This window comes from Mesoplodon mirus (genome assembly GCF_964341445.2).
Source record: "Mesoplodon mirus genome assembly, chromosome: 18".
Taxonomy (NCBI): Eukaryota; Metazoa; Chordata; class Mammalia; order Artiodactyla; family Ziphiidae; genus Mesoplodon; species Mesoplodon mirus.
The window spans coordinates 34739175-34762636 of NC_138994.1; the positions used below are offsets into that span (position 1 = coordinate 34739175).

At 42.0% G+C, this 23462-nt stretch overlaps 1 protein-coding gene across 1 annotated transcript in view; it reads left to right on the top strand.

Moving 5' to 3' along the window:
• The window catches only part of LOC309793396 (RAD52 motif-containing protein 1-like), a gene marked incomplete at both ends in the record, with an annotated part of 39650 nt that overhangs the window by 11812 nt on the left and 4376 nt on the right, over window positions 1–23462 (top strand). The window contains 2 exons of the mRNA XM_082603868.1: window positions 22195–22317; window positions 22694–22862. Of these exons, the coding sequence (XP_082459994.1) occupies window positions 22195–22317; window positions 22694–22862 (292 nt within the window). The remainder of the gene's footprint in view (window positions 1–22194; window positions 22318–22693; window positions 22863–23462) is intronic.

Here is a 23462-nt window from a genome sequence, read left to right on the forward strand (position 1 = left end):
GGCCCAGCCGCTCCACGGCATGTGGGATCCTCCCGGACTGGGCCACGAACCCGTGTCCCCTGCATCGGCAGGCGGACTCTCAACCACTGCGCCACCAGGGAAGCCCGGTACACTTTTGTTTTAATTATGCAGTTGGCTCTCTTGCGTTGATTTACATTTTATTTATAAAGCTCCACTGCTTTGGATTATGATGTGTTTACAAGGCTACACAGATAATCTGGAAGGGAAAATGAAGAAATACAAATGACAGAAAATATTTTATAATAATAAAATTTTCTTGGCAAGCAGCAACCTTTTCTCAAAGTCAGTCTTTTAATATAATTTGCTTGCCTCATAAATATGGATTTTTTGTTTTTTCATATCTTTATTGATTAGTAAGCATAGTAAATGACTTGGGAGGAATCTCACTCTCTTCAAGAAATAATTTGGAATTATTGATCCAGAATGCTGACAGTTCTCAAAAATGGGTCAGGAAAATCAAAGTAATAGATGGAAAAACAATCTCAATTTTAGCTCTTGATATAACTTTTCTTAAAGTTAGGGTTCTTTTTTATAATTTAAGTTACTAAAACAGATGGTGGAAGGTCCATCAAGATATTTATTTTATGTATTTAAAGCATTTTACTTTGCTGTATTGAATTCCATTCATTCTGGAATTTAGGAGAATTTACCTCTTTATGAAAGAGATGATTCAAAGTAGAAAATGATTGCTGACCTTCGCTTCCAGTTTTCTTCTCAATAGACTTAGTCTCTCTTCTAATGCTTCTTGCATACTCAGTAATTGTATAAGTTTTAGAGAAAAATTCAAGTCTGGCTGAATATTAAGCACAGTACACTAAATAAAGCTTTTTTCCTTTGCAGAATATTTTACATGTGTGTCCCATAGATTCATCAGAGATTCTAGTTTTGGATAAAGGCAAGTACATTTAAAGACAATACAACATCCCTATCTATGACATTGGCATTCAAATGAGAAGTGAATTTGGTTCAGGACAGTTCTTGAACTGCTTAGCATTTAGGTTATTTTAGGTCAACTCTTTGGGAACTTCAATTAGAGTATTTATTGAATGGTTTTAGTGAGCTGATTGGTTGTCATGTCATGTCATAGATGATATAAAACATGACTCCTATTTATAAAATAGTTGTGTTGGTCAGATAAGGCATCTTACATGATGTATTTAATCCAAGATAATGGATGAGTAAGAGGCAGATCATTGTCTAGGAAGTAATTTTGGTTTTGAGAGAGGCATTCTTAGGGAAATAGGCCTTGAAGTGTTCATTTAGAGCTGGGCAGGATTGAGGTCCGGAGAGAGGAGGGAAAGGATATTTGGGTAGAGGGAAGGGCATTGGCAGAGCCTCAGAGGCCTGACGGTTCCTGGGGCCTGTGTGGGAATGGTGGGAAAGTTGGGTTGCAGTCAGCCTGTGGGTGGCCTGGACGTTGGGTAATGAGCGTGGCCGTCAGTTTATGGGCGCCCTCTCTAGAGTGGTGTGTAACTTGCTTCCTCCCTGAGGAAGTGTGACACGCTTGTGCTAGCTGCAGTGTCTTCCCCACAGCTGTGCTGTCCATTGAGGAGAAGGGGGCTTGCTCTGCCATGGCTTCCTTACTCCTCAGGGTATGGCGTGTGAGTTATTTTAATAATGTATCAATCTGCCTTTTCTTTCTTTTGTCACAATGCATTTACTTTCTAACGTGGTCTTGTTTTCAGGGTAATAATTGGGTTTCCACAGGGAAAATAATAATGTGTGAGGCAAATTATTGACTTCAATAATGAATCTCTAATATTTTTCTAGTAGTTCTTCTTTTGTTTAAATTTTTGTTTCGTTAGTTATGTAAAGAAACTTATGGATAGTAATTTCTGCTCAGGTGGATAGTGGTACTGTTTAGCACAGCTCATTGGTCTTCTGAAACCTTTGCAAATGCAGTCTGATTCATTCCAGCCAAGTTAATTATGAGGTACATCATTTTTTTCCCTTAATGGAGACAAATGTAAAAGACAGAGATACAGAAATCATCTTCAGTTTAGATTGAAGAAATTTTAGTTACTACTCTTTGTTCCTGCTATTTGATCACAGTTTATTTTTATTTTTTGAAGTCTGTCTCTAATCAAATAAGATTTAATGTTTTAGAAGTAATAGAGGACCATGACTAAACTAATAAGAAAAGTTAATTTAAGGACAAGAATTGATTTTTAAAAACATAAAAGTACATTTCATGACTTGATTTCAAGATGATCTGGTGGTATCCTTATACTGTCGCAGAAGGAAGTCCACAGTGGGACGAGAATGATGCTTACAAATCAGCACCCTTATTATCTATTACTGAACATGTCTTAGTCCAGGCCAGTCTGCCTACCACCTCTGTGGAACACTGTTGATTTCATTTTTCTTCCAGTATTTACTTTTGGTCCTGGACCAATTATCTAGCTGTGATGGGATTCTTCAAAAGTATCCTACATTTTGTACTTAGTTGAACTAGTGATTGTTCTGTTTGCAGACATTCTTTCTGAGGCTCTACTCTTGCCTCGAAAACCTACATTTGCAGAAAGGGAAATGTATAGGTTCTCCTTTTCAATGTATTTATTTTTATTTATTTTTTATTTATTTTTGTCTGTGTTGGGTCTTCATTTCTGTGCAAGGGCCTTCTCTAGTTGTGGCGAGCGGGGGCCACTCCTCATCATGGTGCGTGGGCCTCTCACTGCCGTGGCCCCTCTTGTTGCGGAGCACAGGCTCTAGATGCGCATGCTCAGTAGTTGTGGCTCACGTGCCCAGTTGCCCCGTGGCATGTGGGATCCTCCCATTCCAGGTCTCGAACCCGTGTCCCCCCCATCGGCAGGCAGACTCTCAACCACTGCGCCACCAGGGAAGCCCAGGTTTACCTTTTTTTTTTTTTTTTTTTTCTTTTTGCGGTATGCGGGCCTCTCACTGTTGTGGCCTCCCCCGTTGCGGAGCACAGGCTCCGGACGCGCAGGCCCAGCGGCCATGGCTCACGGGCCCAGCCGCTCCGCGGCATATGGGATCCTCCCAGACCGGGGCACGAACCCGTATCCCCTGCATCGGCAGGCGGACTCTCAACCACTTGCGCCACCAGGGAAGCCCAGGTTTACCTTTTATTAACAAACTTATCCTTCTTTATTTCTTTCCAGTTTTTAAAAACCGTGTCCATTGTTACATTGAGATTCATATTTAAACATAATTTTAAAATTTTATTCTTAAAATTATCATACAGTAAAACTAACTTTTTTCTTTTATCCTGTTAATTTAACACGTGTAGTTTGTGCAACCATCACTACAATCAGAATACAGAATAATATTATCACCCCCCAGAATTCCCTGATGCTATCCTTTTATAGTTAACTGTCCCCATCCTATAACCTCTGCAACCACTGACCTTTTCTCCATCCCTATAGTTTTGTCTTTTTGAGAATGTCCTATACATGGAATCATACATGTAAGCTTTTGAGACTGGGTTCTTTTACTCTGTCTTTGAGATTCATCTAAGTTATTGCATGTATTGAAAGTTTATTCCTTTTTATTACTCAGTAGTTTTCCATTGTCACTCATTAAAGGACATTTGCGTTGTTTCCAATTTTTAACATTTAGGAATAGAGCTGCTGTAAACATTTGTGTACAGACTTTTGTGCAAACATAGTTTTCATTTCTCTATCTCTAGGGTAGCTGTCTCTGGGGAGAGGGGATTGCTGGATGGTATAGTGAGTATATTTTTAACTTTATAAGAAACTGTCAACCCTTTTTCCAGAGTGTCTGTACCATTTTATACTCTCCCACTAGCAATGTACGAGAATTCCACCTATTCCACATCACTGACACTATCAGTGATTTTAATTTAGCCATTCTAATAGGTATGTGGTAGTATCTTATCATGGTTTTAATTTGCATTTCTCTGATGACTAATGCCATTGGACATCTTTTCATGTGCGTATTTGCCATCATTAGATCCTCTTGGTGGAGTGCCATTGAAATCTTTTGCCTAGCTTTTAATTGGGTTGTTTTCTTACTGTTGAGTTTTGAGAATTCTTTATATATTTGGATACAAATCCTTTTTCAGGTATGTGATTTGCCGTTGGTTTTTTCTCAGTCTTTAGCTTGGCTTCGTATCCTTCTAACATAATAGTGTCTTTCAAAGAGGAAAAAGGTTTAATTTTGAGAAAGTCCAGTTCATAAATTGTTTTCTTTTTTATATTATACTAAGATGGGTAGATTTTAAAATAAGTTTCTGTTCTATAAAAGTGGTGAAAAGTAACTTAGTGATGGGAATGTCCTCATAAAGTTGACTTTGTGGAAGGTGCAAATGTTATTTTCTGGAAAGGTAGTACTAATTAATATACCTCTTAGTCTTGGGAACATCTAGGACTTTTGTTTAAACAAAGGATGCAATTGGTTGAGGTTTGTGAGGGTTTTCACACTTTTTAAAAAAATGATAATCACTAATGTGGTTAAATATGTATACTTTCGTAATGCAGAACTATGTAGGAATTAGTCCTTAAGACTCTTCCAGGGTTAAAATAGTGGTATATTACATTCCCATTTGATGCTTTGGGGAGTGCCTGAGTTTGAGTTTCTGCTTCACTGGAACAGCATTAGAACTCTGAGTGTAGGTTCAGATTCAGTGTCATGGCTAAAAGCACGAGCTGCATCAGAATGTCTGCATTTGAATCCTGCCTTTTATTTACAGTGTAACTGTGGGTGAGTAACTTAACTTGTCTGTGCTTCAGTTTCCTTATCTGTTAGTGGGAATGATAATAATAACATCCACCTTGTAAGGTCATTATGAGGACTCAAGCAGATTACATAATATAGTCATTTCAACGGCCTCTGGCCCGCAGGAAGCATTCAGCAAATGGCTCTTGTTATTATTCTTATTATTATTGCTGAAATAGCTTTATGATAAAATTGTTTAAACAAATGTTTTGGAATATTTTCAAGAGTCAGAATAACCACATATCACACTAAGTCATTTCTCTCCCATGCCCACTTTTTTCTCTTTGCACTTGTTATTATTAATCAATACCTGTGACCAGTGTTTTTAATAATCATGTATATATATACACTGTTTTACAAGCCAGCTATCAGTTCATTCCATTTTTCACATCCTGTGAGGTACTAATCAGATATACACATATACATCAGTTCGCTTCAGCTGCCTGAAATATCAACCTAAATTGGCTTAAGCTGGAAAGAAATTTGAGTTAGGCTCACCTAACTGCAAAGTCAGGCACAGCTAGCTGGATTCAGGGCTCAAGTAAAGTCATCAGGACTCAGGTTCTCCCCACGAGTCAACTCTGCCTTTTCCTGTATGGACTTCAGTTGTCGGAACTGTATGTTAGAAACTTGGCTGTAGCATATTCACCCCCTGTAGCCTGTCACCGTTTAGATTCAGCCGGAAAGAGCGCCTGTCTCTTTCCCAGAAGCCTCAGCAAAAGTCTCATGATGTCTCATTGGCTCTTATGGGGTCACATGTCTGACCTGGAGCCAATCGCTGTTTGAGGCTGTGAGACTGGGATTGGCCAGTTCTGGTCACGTGTCACCAGTGGCTCTTTGGCGGAGTCGAGCCCACCGGAGCCACGCTGACTGAGAGGCGGGGAGAGGTACCTACTCTGAGGGACTTTGTGGGCTTTTATTACCAGAAAAAGGGCTGGACGCTGGCTGGTCAAACGACTAATGTGCTGTTAGGCTCTTTTTGTAGATCGGCAACGGATCACAGGGGTTAATGGATTTGAATTAGACCGGATTTGAATTAGAACCTTGGTTACTGATTCCAGCTTTTTTGTCTCCAGGAATGCCGTTCCCCACGGGGGCAGGAGTTTGCAGAAAGTTAGTGTTGTGTATTCTTTTGGTGAAAGTCGGATAATGTTTAACAGGAAGAGAAAGAGTCAAGGCAAATAGGGGTGGCCTTCTCAATGGGTGGACGTGGTGCTTCTTCCCACACTGGTGGGTTTAAGCGACTCAGCGCCCTTCTCCGGGCCTTTCTGTCCCCGTGGCAGAGGCTGTACAAGACCCAGCTTGGTCAGTGTCTGTCCGCTACATGGCAGGGTTGCATGCTGTAGACACGGGTGTATCCGTGTATCCCGGCCAAGAGTGTTGGCTACATGGTGAGGTGTGTCTGGTGCTGGCGTCGTTTAGAAGTAGTTTCTAGATCTCTGTATTTTTTTTTTTTTTTTTTTTTTTTTTTTTGTGATACGCGGGCCTCTCACTGTTGTGGCCTCTCCCGTTGCGGAGCACAGGCTCCGGACGCGCAGGCCCAGCAGCCATCGCTCACGGGCCCAGCCGCTCCGCGGCTTGTGGGATCTTCCCGGACCGGGGCACGAATCCGTGTCCCCTACATCGGCAGGCGGACTCTCAACCACTGCGCCACCAGGGAAGCCCTAGATCTCTGTATTTTTTATAGTCCATTTTAGTGTGGCTTGAGACATTGTCTCACTTTGACTTCGGCTGGCAGTTTCTATTTTATGTTTTTCAAGAAGACGCTTGAACTTCTTCAGGAGTATGTGTAGCCAGGTCATGCTGTTTTCTGAAGAACCAGAGAAGGCAGTTACCAGAGACCTGCCTTGTATGGAGAGCTACGCTACAGAAGTACCCGCAGTGAGGTTCAGGGAGACCGCAGTTAGAAATGAACTGTTGGGACCTGATTAATTGTGGTAGGCATCTTCATATCCAGTGCTGAGGTGGGCACCTGAGCCTACATATCAGAGACATTAACGCTTGAAATTAAGTCAGTTCCCCCCATAGCTCCCGGAGTTAGTAATTCTGTCCCTAATCTCTACTTCTGTGTTACTTTTATTGAGATATCCCTGGCTGATATGTTTGGTGATTAATGTTGATGGTAGGCTTTGTGATCTCCCCTCAGAGCCAGTTTTAGGGGTTAGCTTGTGTTTGTCAGTGATGTACAAGTACACTTGTTTCTCCAATGGCTATTGGAGAGCATAATCACTCTTATGATTGCATAATCATAACCATTATTATTTTACCGAGATGGTGAAAATGGGTGAAAATAATTCCTCTGTCAAGTAGATAAAGTAGTTACATAGCATGATATTTTATTTTCTAAAAATAGAGTGTTGTATGTTGAAATCTGTAAAGTGATTTCCACTTTGTATAAATTGAAAATATGGAATTTTAGTGAAATAACAATAGCTAACACTTACTGAGCACTCACTGTATGCCAGGCATTCTTTTAAGCACTTTACACGTATTATTTCGCTTAATTCTTAAGTGAAAATAAATAACCATAGGAGGTAGGTATTAGTTGTCTCCTTGCCATTTTAGAGGTGAGCAAGTTGAGATACTTGAGGCTAAGTCATTTGCTCCAGGTCACACAGCTGGTGAGTGACACAGTTGGTGAGTGACAGCTGGTGAGTTCTGAATGTAAGTCCTCTGGCTCCAAGCCTGTGCTTTGGATCACTATGCTGTGTTCTGTCCCTAGTAAAGATTTTAGCTCATGTGTTGTTAGTTTTTCTTTTCATTTTGCTTCTTTTTGTAATATTTTCTAGATGTGGGCTAGGAGTTTTATAGAGAAGATTTGCTAATTCTAGGACCTTTGGAATCCATGGATTTATCCATCTTCTGTTGCTGTTATTTGGCAAGCAAACACTCTATGCTTGTTTAGATCAGTAGGTGTCAACCAGGAATGATTTTGCCCCCCAGGGGACATTTGCTGATGTCTGGAGACAGACATCTTTAGTTGTCGTAAGTCAGGAGACGTGCTCCTGGCACCTAGTGGTCAGAGGCCAGGATGCTGCTGAAACATTTATGAAGCACAGGACAGCCTTCCGCAACAAAGAATTGTTCAGCCCAAAATGTCAATAGCATCAACTCTGGCCTATAGAATAAGTGACTGATGATCTTGTAATGCCATTCTGATCTCTAACGGGCAAAGTCACATTAGTAATGTAGAAATGATTACTTTTGATGTTTGTTTGATAATTGATTTCCCCAAATGAATGCATGTTTGTATAAGGGACATAAACACCAACCATAACTTAAATATTGAAGTTCCCTTAAAGTAAACTGGGAATTATAGCCCACTGAGGGAGAGCTGAGGAAGTTTAAAGGGAGGCCATGTAATGCCTGAGGATACAATACTCTAAATATTTGTTGGATTACCTTGTGAATTACACAATTAGAATTCATTTTTTGTGTTGTATTAACTTGTCAAATGTATAAACATTTTAAATATCCTGTAATTTTTAAAACCGTGTTTTGGTATATTTTTAATTAAAAATTTCATACTGAGAAAAGTGGAGAATCTTACATTGTACCCCGTGTATGTACCACCCATATTTAACAAATGCTAACAAATACTGAAGTCCATTTTGAGCTCTTTCTCATCCCATCCCTTAGGTGTTTCTACATTTTTTATTATACCAAACATCTCAAAAGTTGAAGGGGCCTGGAACTCTTCCGTTGTCTGTCGTCAGGCCTCACTCACTGCTGCTGCCTTTTGTCTGCCTGTCAGCTTCTCCCCTCATCTTTCACTGCAGTATATAGGCGGTAGAGGGCGGAGCCAGGTTGTCTTTTCAAAGCTGGAAAGGCCAGGCCGAGAGTGGATGCGTAGGCTGGAGGGAGGCGGGAGGACAATAAGTATGGGTTTCCCCCAATGACTGAAAGCAGAGCGTTCCCATGAAACCTTTCATAAGCCGAAGTGGCGTAAAGCGAAGAAGCAGTGACCATAGGACACATCTTGCTAACGGATGCACAGAATAAATTGAGCTAAAGTACGGAAGCTCAGTGACAGTTCAAAGCTATGGTGGCTTGATGCTGAGGTGCTGAGTGTGGTTCCCAGGAAGGAGCTGGGTGGTGCCCCTTGCACCCGCTTTTGCAGCGCACAGTGCGAATTGCCTCTGTACGGGCTGCTGCACAACACGTGCCGGGCACTGTTCTCATTTTCCCCCCTTTTTTGTGAAAATAGATACCTCTTTGGATTTCTTTTGGTTGGGAAAACAGGCGCTAACGTGGGTCTTTCTTAAAAGCGAAGTGGCATAAATTGAGCTTTGGAAGGATGGAGGAGACCTGTACCTTGGGGCCGTTTGGTGAGGTAGAAAGTGGGGAGAGTGAGCGAGGGTGGGAAGAGGCAAGAAGAGCAGTCTCGGAACCAACAGAGATGGTGGTGGGAGGTCTGCAAGCGTGGTCCGCCGGAGCAATGTTGTGACTGTCAGGTCAGAGGATCTTAGGTCTTCTTTGCCCAGGATTGCTGCTCCCTGCATTATGAGTGGTATAGCTCAGGAGAGGCTGCGCTTGAATTCTCAATCTCTATTACTTGGACTGCTTAGTGGTCTGTTCTTAATGGCAATGCCTGCTTATCACCAGTTGTTCACAGGACTTCTACATGATAGGTTCCTTCTTTTTTTTTTTTTTTTTTTTTGACCACACCATGCCGCCTGCGGGATCTTAGTTCCCCGACTAGGGATCAAACCCTCTCCCCGCCCCTTTCCGCAGTGGAGGAAGCGCGGAGTCCCAACCACTGCACTGCCCGATAGGTTCCTTCTTTACTTAAACACCTCCCATCATGCTCCATTGCTATGGAATAAAGCCCTCACTTCCTGTGGCACTGGAGGGCATTCTTAGCTCCTTTCCCTCTTTCTCTGACACACCTGGAGTGTATCATGTGCTTTTTCTTGTCTTGGTGACTTCTTGTGCATTCTCTCTGATAAACTCCCCTGTGCTCTCCCTATCATCTCTGCACAGTGAACTTGTGTTCTTCTTTTGAGGGCAGCTCATGCCTTTCGGCAGATGGAAGGTATTTCTTGCTATTTTTCATTTGTGCTTTGCCTGTCTTGCTAGAGTCTGAGTTTTTTGAAAGCAGTGATGGCATGCTTCCTCTTTGCGTTTAGTGCTGCTAACACAGGGCCTGGCCTCAGGAAATGTTTGCTGAACTGAATTAATAGCCAGTTCGAACTTGCCCTTGAGCCAGTGTTTTGTACTGGTGGGAAAAATCCTACACGGTGTGGACTTTGATTCTCTGAAGTGTCAGTTACAGTATTGTAAGACGGAAGATAGGAGTCTGGGATAGGAAACAGTTTTGCACCTTCTGGTTTTTTTTTTTTTTTTTTTTTTTTGCGGTACGCGGGCCTCTCACTGTTGTGGCCTCTCCCGTTGCGCAGCACAGACTCCGGACGCGCAGGCACAGCAGCCATGGCTCATGGGCCCAGCCACTCTGCGGCATGTGGTATCTTCCTGAACCGGGACACAAACCCGTGTCCCCTGCATCGGCAGGTGGACTCTCAACCACTGCGCCACCAGGGAAGCCCATTTGTTATTTTTTTGCGGTACGCGGGCCTCTCACTGTTGTCGCCTCTCCTGTTGTGGAGCACAGGCGCCGGACGCGCAGGCTCAATGGCCATGGCTCACGGGCCCAGCCGCTCCACGGCATGTGGGATCTTCCCGGACTGGGGCACGAACCCGTGTCCCCTGCGTCGGCAGGCAGACTCTCAACCACTGCGCCACCAGGGAAGCCCGGTACGCTTTTGTTTTAATTATGCAGTTGGCTCTCTTGTGTTGATTTACATTTTATTGGTAAAGCTCCACTGCTTTGGATTATGATGTGTTTACAAGGCTACACAGATAATCTGGAAGGGAAAATGAAGAAATACAAATGACAGAAAATATTTTATAATAATAAAATTTTCTTGGCAAGCAGCAACCTTTTCTCAAAGTCAGTCTTTTAATATAATTTGCTTGCCTCATAAATATGGATTTTTTGTTTTTTCATATCTTTATTGATTAGTAAGCATATTAAATGACTTGGGAGGAATCTCACTCTCTTCAAGAAATAATTTGGAATTATTGATCCAGAATGCTGACAGTTCTCAAAAATGGGTCAGGAAAATCAAAGTAATAGATGGAAAAACAATCTCAATTTTAGCTCTTGATATAACTTTTCTTAAAGTTAGGGTTCTTTTTTATAATTTAAGTTACTAAAACAGATGGTGGAAGGTCCATCAAGATATTTATTTTATGTATTTAAAGCATTTTACTTTGCTGTATTGAATTCCATTCATTCTGGAATTTAGGAGAATTTACCTCTTTATGAAAGAGATGATTCAAAGTAGAAAATGATTGCTGACCTTCGCTTCCAGTTTTCTTCTCAATAGACTTAGTCTCTCTTCTAATGCTTCTTGCATACTCAGTAATTGTATAAGTTTTAGAGAAAAATTCAAGTCTGGCTGAATATTAAGCACAGTACACTAAATAAAGCTTTTTTCCTTTGCAGAATATTTTACATGTGTGTCCCATAGATTCATCAGAGATTCTAGTTTTGGATAAAGGCAAGTACATTTAAAGACAATACAACATCCCTGTCTATGACATTGGCATTCAAATGAGAAGTGAATTTGGTTCAGGACAGTTCTTGAACTGCTTAGCATTTAGGTTATTTTAGGTCAACTCTTTGGGAAATTCAATTAGAGTATTTATTGAATGGTTTTAGTGAGCTGATTGGTTGTCATGTCATGTCATAGATGATATAAAACATGACTCCTATTTATAAAATAGTTGTGTTGGTCAGATAAGGCATCTTACATGATGTATTTAATCCAAGATAATGGATGAGTAAGAGGCAGATCATTGTCTAGGAAGTAATTTTGGTTTTGAGAGAGGCATTCTTAGGGAAATAGGCCTTGAAGTGTTCATTTAGAGCTGGGCAGGATTGAGGTCCGGAGAGAGGAGGGAAAGGATATTTGGGTAGAGGGAAGGGCATTGGCAGAGCCTCAGAGGCCTGACGGTTCCTGGGGCCTGTGTGGGAATGGTGGGAAAGTTGGGTTGCAGTCAGCCTGTGGGTGGCCTGGACGTTGGGTAATGAGCGTGGCCGTCAGTTTATGGGCGCCCTCTCTAGAGTGGTGTGTAACTTGCTTCCTCCCTGAGGAAGTGTGACACGCTTGTGCTAGCTGCAGTGTCTTCCCCACAGCTGTGCTGTCCATTGAGGAGAAGGGGGCCTGCTCTGCCATGGCTTCCTTACTCCTCAGGGTATGGCGTGTGAGTTATTTTAATAACGTATCAATCTGCCTTTTCTTTCTTTTGTCACAATGCATTTACTTTCTAACGTGGTCTTGTTTTCAGGGTAATAATTGGGTTTCCACGGGGAAAATAATAATGTGTGAGGCAAATTATTGACTTAAAAAATGAATCTCTAATATTTTTCTAGTAGTTCTTCTTTTGTTTAAATTTTTGTTTCGTTAGTTATGTAAAGAAACTTATGGATAGTAATTTCTGCTCAGGTGGATAGTGGTACTGTTTAGCACAGCTCATTGGTCTTCTGAAACCTTTACAAATGCAGTCTGATTCATTCCAGCCAAGTTAATTATGAGGTACATCATTTTTTTCCCTTAATGGAGACAAATGTAAAAGACAGAGATACAGAAATCATCTTCAGTTTAGATTGAAGAAATTTTAGTTACTACTCTTTGTTCCTGCTATTTGATCACAGTTTATTTTTATTTTTTGAAGTCTGTCTCTAATCAAATAAGATTTAATGTTTTAGAAGTAATAGAGGACCATGACTAAACTAATAAGAAAAGTTAATTTAAGGACAAGAATGGATTTTTAAAAACATAAAAGTACATTTCATGACTTGATTTCAAGATGATCTGGTGGTATCCTTATACTGTCGCAGAAGGAAGTCCACAGTGGGACGAGAATGATGCTTACAAATCTGCACCCTTATTATCTATTACTGAACATGTCTTAGTCCAGGCCAGTCTGCCTACCACCTCTGTGGAACACTGTTGATTTCATTTTTCTTCCAGTATTTACTTTTGGTCCTGGACCAATTATCTAGCTGTGATGGGATTCTTCAAAAGTATCCTACATTTTGTACTTAGTGAACTAGTGATTGTTCTGTTTGCAGACATTCTTTCTGAGGCTCTACTCTTGCCTCGAAAACCTACATTTGCAGAAAGGGAAATGTATAGGTTCTCCTTTTAAATGTATTTATTTTTATTTATTTTTTATTTATTTTTGTCTGTGTTGGGTCTTCGTTTCTGTGCAAGGGCCTTCTCTAGTTGTGGCGAGCGGGGGCCACTCCTCATCATGGTGCGTGGGCCTCTCACTGCCGTGGCCCTTCTTGTTGCGGAGCACAGGCTCTAGATGCGCATGCTCAGTAGTTGTGGCTCACGGGCCCAGTTGCCCCGTGGCATGTGGGATCCTCCCATTCCAGGTCTCGAACCCGTGTCCCCCCCATCGGCAGGCAGACTCTCAACCACTGCGCCACCAGGGAAGCCCAGGTTTACCTTTTTTTTTTTTTTTTTTTCTTTTTGCGGTATGCGGGCCTCTCACTGTTGTGGCCTCCCCCGTTGCGGAGCACAGGCTCCGGACGCGCAGGCCCAGCGGCCATGGCTCACGGGCCCAGCCGCTCCGCGGCATATGGGATCCTCCCAGACCGGGGCACGAACCCGTATCCCCTGCATCGGCAGGCGGACTCTCAACCACTTGCGCCACCAGGGAAGCCCAGGTTTACCTTTTATTAACAAACTTATCCTTCTTTATTTCTTTCCAGTTTTTAAAAACCGTGTCCATTGTTACATTGAGATTCATATTTAAACATAATTTTAAAATTTTATTCTTAAAATTATCATACAGTAAAACTAACTTTTTTCTTTTATCCTGTTAATTTAACACGTGTAGTTTGTGCAACCATCACTACAATCAGAATACAGAATAATATTATCACCCCCCAGAATTCCCTGATGCTATCCTTTTATAGTTAACTGTCCCCATCCTATAACCTCTGCAACCACTGACCTTTTCTCCATCCCTATAGTTTTGTCTTTTTGAGAATGTCCTATACATGGAATCATACATGTAAGCTTTTGAGACTGGGTTCTTTTACTCTGTCTTTGAGATTCATCTAAGTTATTGCATGTATTGAAAGTTTATTCCTTTTTATTACTCAGTAGTTTTCCATTGTCACTCATTAAAGGACATTTGCGTTGTTTCCAATTTTTAACATTTAGGAATAGAGCTGCTGTAAACATTTGTGTACAGACTTTTGTGCAAACATAGTTTTCATTTCTCTATCTCTAGGGTAGCTGTCTCTGGGGAGAGGGGATTGCTGGATGGTATAGTGAGTATATTTTTAACTTTATAAGAAACTGTCAACCCTTTTTCCAGAGTGTCTGTACCATTTTATACTCTCCCACTAGCAATGTACGAGAATTCCACCTATTCCACATCACTGACACTATCAGTGATTTTAATTTAGCCATTCTAATAGGTATGTGGTAGTATCTTATCATGGTTTTAATTTGCATTTCTCTGATGACTAATGCCATTGGACATCTTTTCATGTGCGTATTTGCCATCATTAGATCCTCTTGGTGGAGTGCCATTGAAATCTTTTGCCTAGCTTTTAATTGGGTTGTTTTCTTACTGTTGAGTTTTGAGAATTCTTTATATATTTGGATACAAATCCTTTTTCAGGTATGTGATTTGCCGTTGGTTTTTTCTCAGTCTTTAGCTTGGCTTCGTATCCTTCTAACATAATAGTGTCTTTCAAAGAGGAAAAAGGTTTAATTTTGAGAAAGTCCAGTTCATAAATTGTTTTCTTTTTTATATTATACTAAGATGGGTAGATTTTAAAATAAGTTTCTGTTCTATAAAAGTGGTGAAAAGTAACTTAGTGATGGGAATGTCCTCATAAAGTTGACTTTGTGGAAGGTGCAAATGTTATTTTCTGGAAAGGTAGTACTAATTAATATACCTCTTAGTCTTGGGAACATCTAGGACTTTTGTTTAAACAAAGGATGCAATTGGTTGAGGTTTGTGAGGGTTTTCACACTTTTTAAAAAAATGATAATCACTAATGTGGTTAAATATGTATACTTTCGTAATGCAGAACTATGTAGGAATTAGTCCTTAAGACTCTTCCAGGGTTAAAATAGTGGTATATTACATTCCCATTTGATGCTTTGGGGAGTGCCTGAGTTTGAGTTTCTGCTTCACTGGAACAGCATTAGAACTCTGAGTGTAGGTTCAGATTCAGTGTCATGGCTAAAAGCACGAGCTGCATCAGAATGTCTGCATTTGAATCCTGCCTTTTATTTACAGTGTAACTGTGGGTGAGTAACTTAACTTGTCTGTGCTTCAGTTTCCTTATCTGTTAGTGGGAATGATAATAATAACATCCACCTTGTAAGGTCATTATGAGGACTCAAGCAGATTACATAATATAGTCATTTCAACGGCCTCTGGCCCGCAGGAAGCATTCAGCAAATGGCTCTTGTTATTATTCTTATTATTATTGCTGAAATAGCTTTATGATAAAATTGTTTAAACAAATGTTTTGGAATATTTTCAAGAGTCAGAATAACCACATATCACACTAAGTCATTTCTCTCCCATGCCCACTTTTTTCTCTTTGCACTTGTTATTATTAATCAATACCTGTGACCAGTGTTTTTAATAATCATGTATATATATACACTGTTTTACAAGCCAGCTATCAGTTCATTCCATTTTTCACATCCTGTGAGGTACTAATCAGATATACACATATACATCAGTTCGCTTCAGCTGCCTGAAATATCAACCTAAATTGGCTTAAGCTGGAAAGAAATTTGAGTTAGGCTCACCTAACTGCAAAGTCAGGCACAGCTAGCTGGATTCAGGGCTCAAGTAAAGTCATCAGGACTCAGGTTCTCCCCACGAGTCAACTCTGCCTTTTCCTGTATGGACTTCAGTTGTCGGAACTGTATGTTAGAAACTTGGCTGTAGCATATTCACCCCCTGTAGCCTGTCACCGTTTAGATTCAGCCGGAAAGAGCGCCTGTCTCTTTCCCAGAAGCCTCAGCAAAAGTCTCATGATGTCTCATTGGCTCTTATGGGGTCACATGTCTGACCTGGAGCCAATCGCTGTTTGAGGCTGTGAGACTGGGATTGGCCAGTTCTGGTCACGTGTCACCAGTGGCTCTTTGGCGGAGTCGAGCCCACCGGAGCCACGCTGACTGAGAGGCGGGGAGAGGTACCTACTCTGAGGGACTTTGTGGGCTTTTATTACCAGAAAAAGGGCTGGACGCTGGCTGGTCAAACGACTAATGTGCTGTTAGGCTCTTTTTGTAGATCGGCAACGGATCACAGGGGTTAATGGATTTGAATTAGACCGGATTTGAATTAGAACCTTGGTTACTGATTCCAGCTTTTTTGTCTCCAGGAATGCCGTTCCCCACGGGGGCAGGAGTTTGCAGAAAGTTAGTGTTGTGTATTCTTTTGGTGAAAGTCGGATAATGTTTAACAGGAAGAGAAAGAGTCAAGGCAAATAGGGGTGGCCTTCTCAATGGGTGGACGTGGTGCTTCTTCCCACACTGGTGGGTTTAAGCGACTCAGCGCCCTTCTCCGGGCCTTTCTGTCCCCGTGGCAGAGGCTGTACAAGACCCAGCTTGGTCAGTGTCTGTCCGCTACATGGCAGGGTTGCATGCTGTAGACACGGGTGTATCCGTGTATCCCGGCCAAGAGTGTTGGCTACATGGTGAGGTGTGTCTGGTGCTGGCGTCGTTTAGAAGTAGTTTCTAGATCTCTGTATTTTTTTTTTTTTTTTTTTTTTTTTTTTTTGTGATACGCGGGCCTCTCACTGTTGTGGCCTCTCCCGTTGCGGAGCACAGGCTCCGGACGCGCAGGCCCAGCAGCCATCGCTCACGGGCCCAGCCGCTCCGCGGCTTGTGGGATCTTCCCGGACCGGGGCACGAATCCGTGTCCCCTACATCGGCAGGCGGACTCTCAACCACTGCGCCACCAGGGAAGCCCTAGATCTCTGTATTTTTTATAGTCCATTTTAGTGTGGCTTGAGACATTGTCTCACTTTGACTTCGGCTGGCAGTTTCTATTTTATGTTTTTCAAGAAGACGCTTGAACTTCTTCAGGAGTATGTGTAGCCAGGTCATGCTGTTTTCTGAAGAACCAGAGAAGGCAGTTACCAGAGACCTGCCTTGTATGGAGAGCTACGCTACAGAAGTACCCGCAGTGAGGTTCAGGGAGACCGCAGTTAGAAATGAACTGTTGGGACCTGATTAATTGTGGTAGGCATCTTCATATCCAGTGCTGAGGTGGGCACCTGAGCCTACATATCAGAGACATTAACGCTTGAAATTAAGTCAGTTCCCCCCATAGCTCCCGGAGTTAGTAATTCTGTCCCTAATCTCTACTTCTGTGTTACTTTTATTGAGATATCCCTGGCTGATATGTTTGGTGATTAATGTTGATGGTAGGCTTTGTGATCTCCCCTCAGAGCCAGTTTTAGGGGTTAGCTTGTGTTTGTCAGTGATGTACAAGTACACTTGTTTCTCCAATGGCTATTGGAGAGCATAATCACTCTTATGATTGCATAATCATAACCATTATTATTTTACCGAGATGGTGAAAATGGGTGAAAATAATTCCTCTGTCAAGTAGATAAAGTAGTTACATAGCATGATATTTTATTTTCTAAAAATAGAGTGTTGTATGTTGAAATCTGTAAAGTGATTTCCACTTTGTATAAATTGAAAATATGGAATTTTAGTGAAATAACAATAGCTAACACTTACTGAGCACTCACTGTATGCCAGGCATTCTTTTAAGCACTTTACACGTATTATTTCGCTTAATTCTTAAGTGAAAATAAATAACCATAGGAGGTAGGTATTAGTTGTCTCCTTGCCATTTTAGAGGTGAGCAAGTTGAGATACTTGAGGCTAAGTCATTTGCTCCAGGTCACACAGCTGGTGAGTGACACAGTTGGTGAGTGACAGCTGGTGAGTTCTGAATGTAAGTCCTCTGGCTCCAAGCCTGTGCTTTGGATCACTATGCTGTGTTCTGTCCCTAGTAAAGATTTTAGCTCATGTGTTGTTAGTTTTTCTTTTCATTTTGCTTCTTTTTGTAATATTTTCTAGATGTGGGCTAGGAGTTTTATAGAGAAGATTTGCTAATTCTAGGACCTTTGGAATCCATGGATTTATCCATCTTCTGTTGCTGTTATTTGGCAAGCAAACACTCTATGCTTGTTTAGATCAGTAGGTGTCAACCAGGAATGATTTTGCCCCCCAGGGGACATTTGCTGATGTCTGGAGACAGACATCTTTAGTTGTCGTAAGTCAGGAGACGTGCTCCTGGCACCTAGTGGTCAGAGGCCAGGATGCTGCTGAAACATTTATGAAGCACAGGACAGCCTTCCGCAACAAAGAATTGTTCAGCCCAAAATGTCAATAGCATCAACTCTGGCCTATAGAATGAGTGACTGATGATCTTGTAATGCCATTCTGATCTCTAACGGGCAAAGTCACATTAGTAATGTAGAAATGATTACTTTTGATGTTTGTTTGATAATTGATTTCCCCAAATGAATGCATGTTTGTATAAGGGACATAAACACCAACCATAACTTAAATATTGAAGTTCCCTTAAAGTAAACTGGGAATTATAGCCCACTGAGGGAGAGCTGAGGAAGTTTAAAGGGAGGCCATGTAATGCCTGAGGATACAATACTCTAAATATTTGTTGGATTACCTTGTGAATTACACAATTAGATTTCATTTTTTGTGTTGTATTAACTTGTCAAATGTATAAACATTTTAAATATCCTGTAATTTTTAAAACCGTGTTTTGGTATTTTTTTAATTAAAAATTTCATACTGAGAAAAGTGGAGAATCTTACATTGTACCCCATGTATGTACCACCCATATTTAACAAATGCTAACAAATACTGAAGTCCATTTTGAGCTCTTTCTCATCCCATCCCTTAGGTGTTTCTACATTGTTTATTATACCAAACATCTCAAAAGTTGAAGGGGCCTGGAACTCTTCCGTTGTCTGTCGTCAGGCCTCACTCACTGCTGCTGCCTTTTGTCTGCCTGTCAGCTTCTCCCCTCATCTTTCACTGCAGTATATAGGCGGTAGAGGGCGGAGCCAGGTTGTCTTCTCAAAGCTGGAAAGGCCAGGCCGAGAGTGGATGCGTAGGCTGGAGGGAGGCGGGAGGACAATAAGTATGGGTTTCCCCCAATGACTGAAAGCAGAGCGTTCCCATGAAACCTTTCATAAGCCGAAGTGGCGTAAAGCGAAGAAGCAGTGACCATAGGACACATCTTGCTAACGGATGCACAAAATAAATTGAGCTAAAGTACAGAAGCTCAGTGACAGTTCAAAGCTATGGTGGCTTGATGCTGAGGTGCTGAGTGTGGTTCCCAGGAAGGAGCTGGGTGGTGCCCCTTGCACCCGCTTTTGCAGCGCACAGTGCGAATTGCCTCTGTACGGGCTGCTGCACAACACGTGCCGGGCACTGTTCTCATTTTCCCCCCTTTTTTGTGAAAATAGATACCTCTTTGGATTTCTTTTGGTTGGGAAAACAGGCGCTAACGTGGGTCTTTCTTAAAAGCGAAGTGGCATAAATTGAGCTTTGGAAGGATGGAGGAGACCTGTACCTTGGGGCCGTTTGGTGAGGTAGAAAGTGGGGAGAGTGAGCGAGGGTGGGAAGAGGCAAGAAGAGCAGTCTCGGAACCAACAGAGATGGTGGTGGGAGGTCTGCAAGCGTGGTCCGCCGGAGCAATGTTGTGACTGTCAGGTCAGAGGATCTTAGGTCTTCTTTGCCCAGGATTGCTGCTCCCTGCATTATGAGTGGTATAGCTCAGGAGCGGCTGCGCTTGAATTCTCAATCTCTATTACTTGGACTGCTTAGTGGTTTGTTATTAATGGCAATGCCTGCTTATCACCAGTTGTTCACCGGACTTCTACATGATAGGTTCCTTTTTTTTTTTTTTTTTTTTTTTTTGACCACACCATGCCGCCTGCGGGATCTTAGTTCCCCGACTAGGGATCAAACCCTCTCCCCGCCCCTTTCCGCCGTGGAGGAAGCGCGGAGTCCCAACCACTGCACTGCCCGATAGGTTCCTCCTTTATTTAAACACCTCCCATCATGCTCCATTGCTATGGAATAAAGCCCTCACTTCTTGTGGCATTGGAGGGCATTCTTAGCTCCTTTCCCACTTTCTCTGACACACCTGGAGTGTATCATGTGCTTTTTCTTGTCTTGGTGACTTCTTGTGCATTCTCTCTGATAAACTCCCCTGTGCTCTCCCTATCATCTCTGCACAGTGAACTTGTGTTCTTTTGAGGGCAGCTCATGCCTTTCGGCAGATGGAAGGTATTTCTTGCTATTTTTCATTTGTGCTTTGCCTGTCTTGCTAGAATCTGAGTTTCTTGAAAGCAGTGATGGCATGCTTCCTCTTTGCGTTTAGTGCTGCTAACACAGGGCCTGGCCTCAGGAAATGTTTGCTGAACTGAATTAATAGCCAGTTCGAACTTGCCCTTGAGCCAGTGTTTTGTACTGGTGGGAAAAATCCTACACGGTGTGGACTTTGATTCTCTGAAGTGTCAGTTACAGTATTGTAAGACGGAAGATAGGAACCTGGGATAGGAAACAGTTTTGCACCTTCTGGTTTTTTTTTTTTTTTTTTGCGGTACGCGGGCCTCTCACTGTTGTGGCCTCTCCCGTTGCGCAGCACAGACTCCGGACGCGCAGGCACAGCAGCCATGGCTCATGGGCCCAGCCACTCTGCGGCATGTGGGATCTCCCTGAACCGGGACACAAACCCGTGTCCCCTGCATCGGCAGGCGGACTCTCAAACACCGTGCCACCAGGGAAGCCCTAGATTTCTTTTGTTAATGCAGAGCCTTAGTTTACTACCCACACCCCCGATATTATTACCTCCTTTAATTATGTGTTCTTTGTAAATTTTAATTATTTATTTATTTGGTTGCACCGGGTCTTATTTGCAGCAGGTTGGCTCCTTAGTTGCGGCTCAAGGGCTCCCCAGTTGCAGCAGGCAGGCTCCTTTAGTTGCGGCTCGCAGGTTCCTGAACTGTGGCATGTGAACTCTTAGTTGCAGCATGCATTTGAGACCTAGTTCCCTGACCAGGGATCGAACCCGGGCTCCCTGCATTGGGAGCACAGAGTCTGAACCACTGCACCAGCAGGGAAGTTCCAATTATGTGTTCCTTTATTCATTGGCAGGTATACATAATTCTTATCTTTTTCCCCTGTATTTTTATAAATACAGAAAAGTGAATAACATCTTAAAATAAAATGAAGGAAAGGCCTAATGTATCTGAGTTTTTCTCAGTAGCACGAAGGGAAATGTTTGCCAGCAAGAACTGTGGCAAGGTTATCCCAGATGTCAACTGTCTCTACTACCAGGGGCTCAGAGCCCTTCTGAAGCTTCCTAATTGTCCAGGACAGCTCCATTATGGCCCACCGTACAGGGCCTAGCCTCTCATGCGACACTCAACATTTAAAAATTAGTCTTCATTTCTCCTTCCCAGCAGGCAGCTTCAGTTGGAGAAAGTAACTTCATTTTCTTATGTACTCGTTCATTCACTCAGTCAACAGACCATCACTCCTCTATTATATGCCAAGATCTATGCTTGCTTCTGGTAACAAGGAAAGAATAATATATGGTTCCTTCAAGCACTTAAGGAGCTCATAAACTAGTGACAGAGGAAGATGCACAAACCAATCAATAAAGAATTAACAATGCTTTGACTTTCTTTGTATTATTTGAATTTTTATGACTATATTTATATACTACACCCTGTTCAAAGTGGAAATAGATATTTAAGAAAGAACTAGTGATGTAAAAAATCCACAGTAATATGTAAGTTATTTAGAGAGTTAAGACTGGCAATATTTGCACTCTCCAAGAAGCTTGTTCATGCAGATGAACCCCTACTTCTTTTGGTTGCTTTATTTACATTTATAGAGGTATAGGTATTCCCTCTTCTAACAGGGGTTAGTAACTTGGGGAGGGGGTGCTACAGATTAAGGTCCTGATTCAGTGGCAGGTCCATCTTACCTCCTCTTCAGGTCATATTGTCAAGCAGGAGCTACAGGATGAGACGAGTAAAACAGTTCACTTCCTTTGCTTACCCCCAGCCCCATGATAGGCTTCTGCTGGGCTTCCTTGGTTGTTTTCATCATCACTTTCACCACCAGAGGTCAGGGAACCTTCCGGTTAATCAGGGGCCCTGGAAATGATGCAGAAAAGTACTGACTTAAACATAATAAATAACATTTATTTAGGGCTGACTGTGAGCTCATTGCTTAAAATGTCCTACTTAATCTTCACAACCACTCTAGGAAATTGGTATTGATAAATCTCAGGTATATCCAAAACAAGTCTCTATGTAGGATTGTGATATTTTTAGGACTTTTATGTCTTTAGGTTCGTCTTGGCACCAGACATAAGGCGGTTCAACATAATACGCTGGCCCTAAACAGCTCCAGATGCCAAGAATTGGCAAATCACTACTTTGGTTTCAATGGGTGGTCAAAAAGGATCATCAAGGTGAAGTCTGTAGATTTTCTTTGACTCACCAGACTCCTTTCAACATTGAACTCCTAGACTTTAGAGAGAAGAATAGAACAGGGCTATGGGGAGGAGATGTGAGAGCCTTCCACATGGAAGTATGTGAGCATTGGCCTGCCACCTAGAATTAGTGATAATCTCAATGACTTGGATGGCGGTGTCCATAATTTTCGCCAGTATTTGTATGGTATATGATAAAAAATAGTTGTCCATATCTAGTCATTCATTTGCAAGTCCCAACTTGATTTTGAAGCTATTGCATACCTAAACTATTACCTGGGATTGCTGGAGTTTCGTTTTTATTTCTAACAACAGGATATTTTGAAGTCTAGCCTTTAATTCATAATCCTAACAGCTTCAGGATCTTTCTAACCTTGAAGAAAGGGGAAATGAAGCTATTGTGACACGAATTCAGAAGCAAAGCCTGAAGTTCTTCTGTGCTTTAGAGGTGGTGTTGCCCTCCCATGAGTGCAGGAGTCCCGGAGTTGTCATGGCTGAGGAACCTTTGCATAAGTTGGAGGAAGGTCTGTTTTCCAGTATGTTTGTGTGTGGGGAGGTGAGGGAGTGGGATTTCTCTTTTTTCCTTTCTTTCTGAAACTCACCTTTTCAGACACATCATCGCTTTTCTAAGCCACTAAAGCCCTGGGCAGATTTTTTCTGCCTGACAATATAGGTTTTTATCTTAGGCAATACCTGACAGCACCTTAAACTTTAGAATTTGAGAACTGACCGCCTGCCAAGAAGCTTAGGAGGAAGGAAAATTAGTTAGTTTTTGTTGTGGTTGTTGTTAATAATTTGTTATGTGCTAAAATATTCCTTCAAATACAGATGTCTTCTGGCCTTCAGTTATCCCAAGAAAATCATTGTCTAAAGATTGAAATAAACTCTTGTGTAAATATTCAGTCCTTTGCCTCCTATAGAAGGGCCTGAGCAGAAAAAGTTAATGTAGATCCCTAGAAAGGGGATTCCGATTGGTACTGAGTTTTTTCCTAGAATCCATGGCACTTGGGCTTAGGGTTTTAACTCAGAGGCAGAGCTGTTAGCGAATGGAGTGGAGGAGGCTCCACCATCCACCTGAGTGGGTGATGGTTGAGGAGAGGCCAGATCATCTGCACTACCGCCAA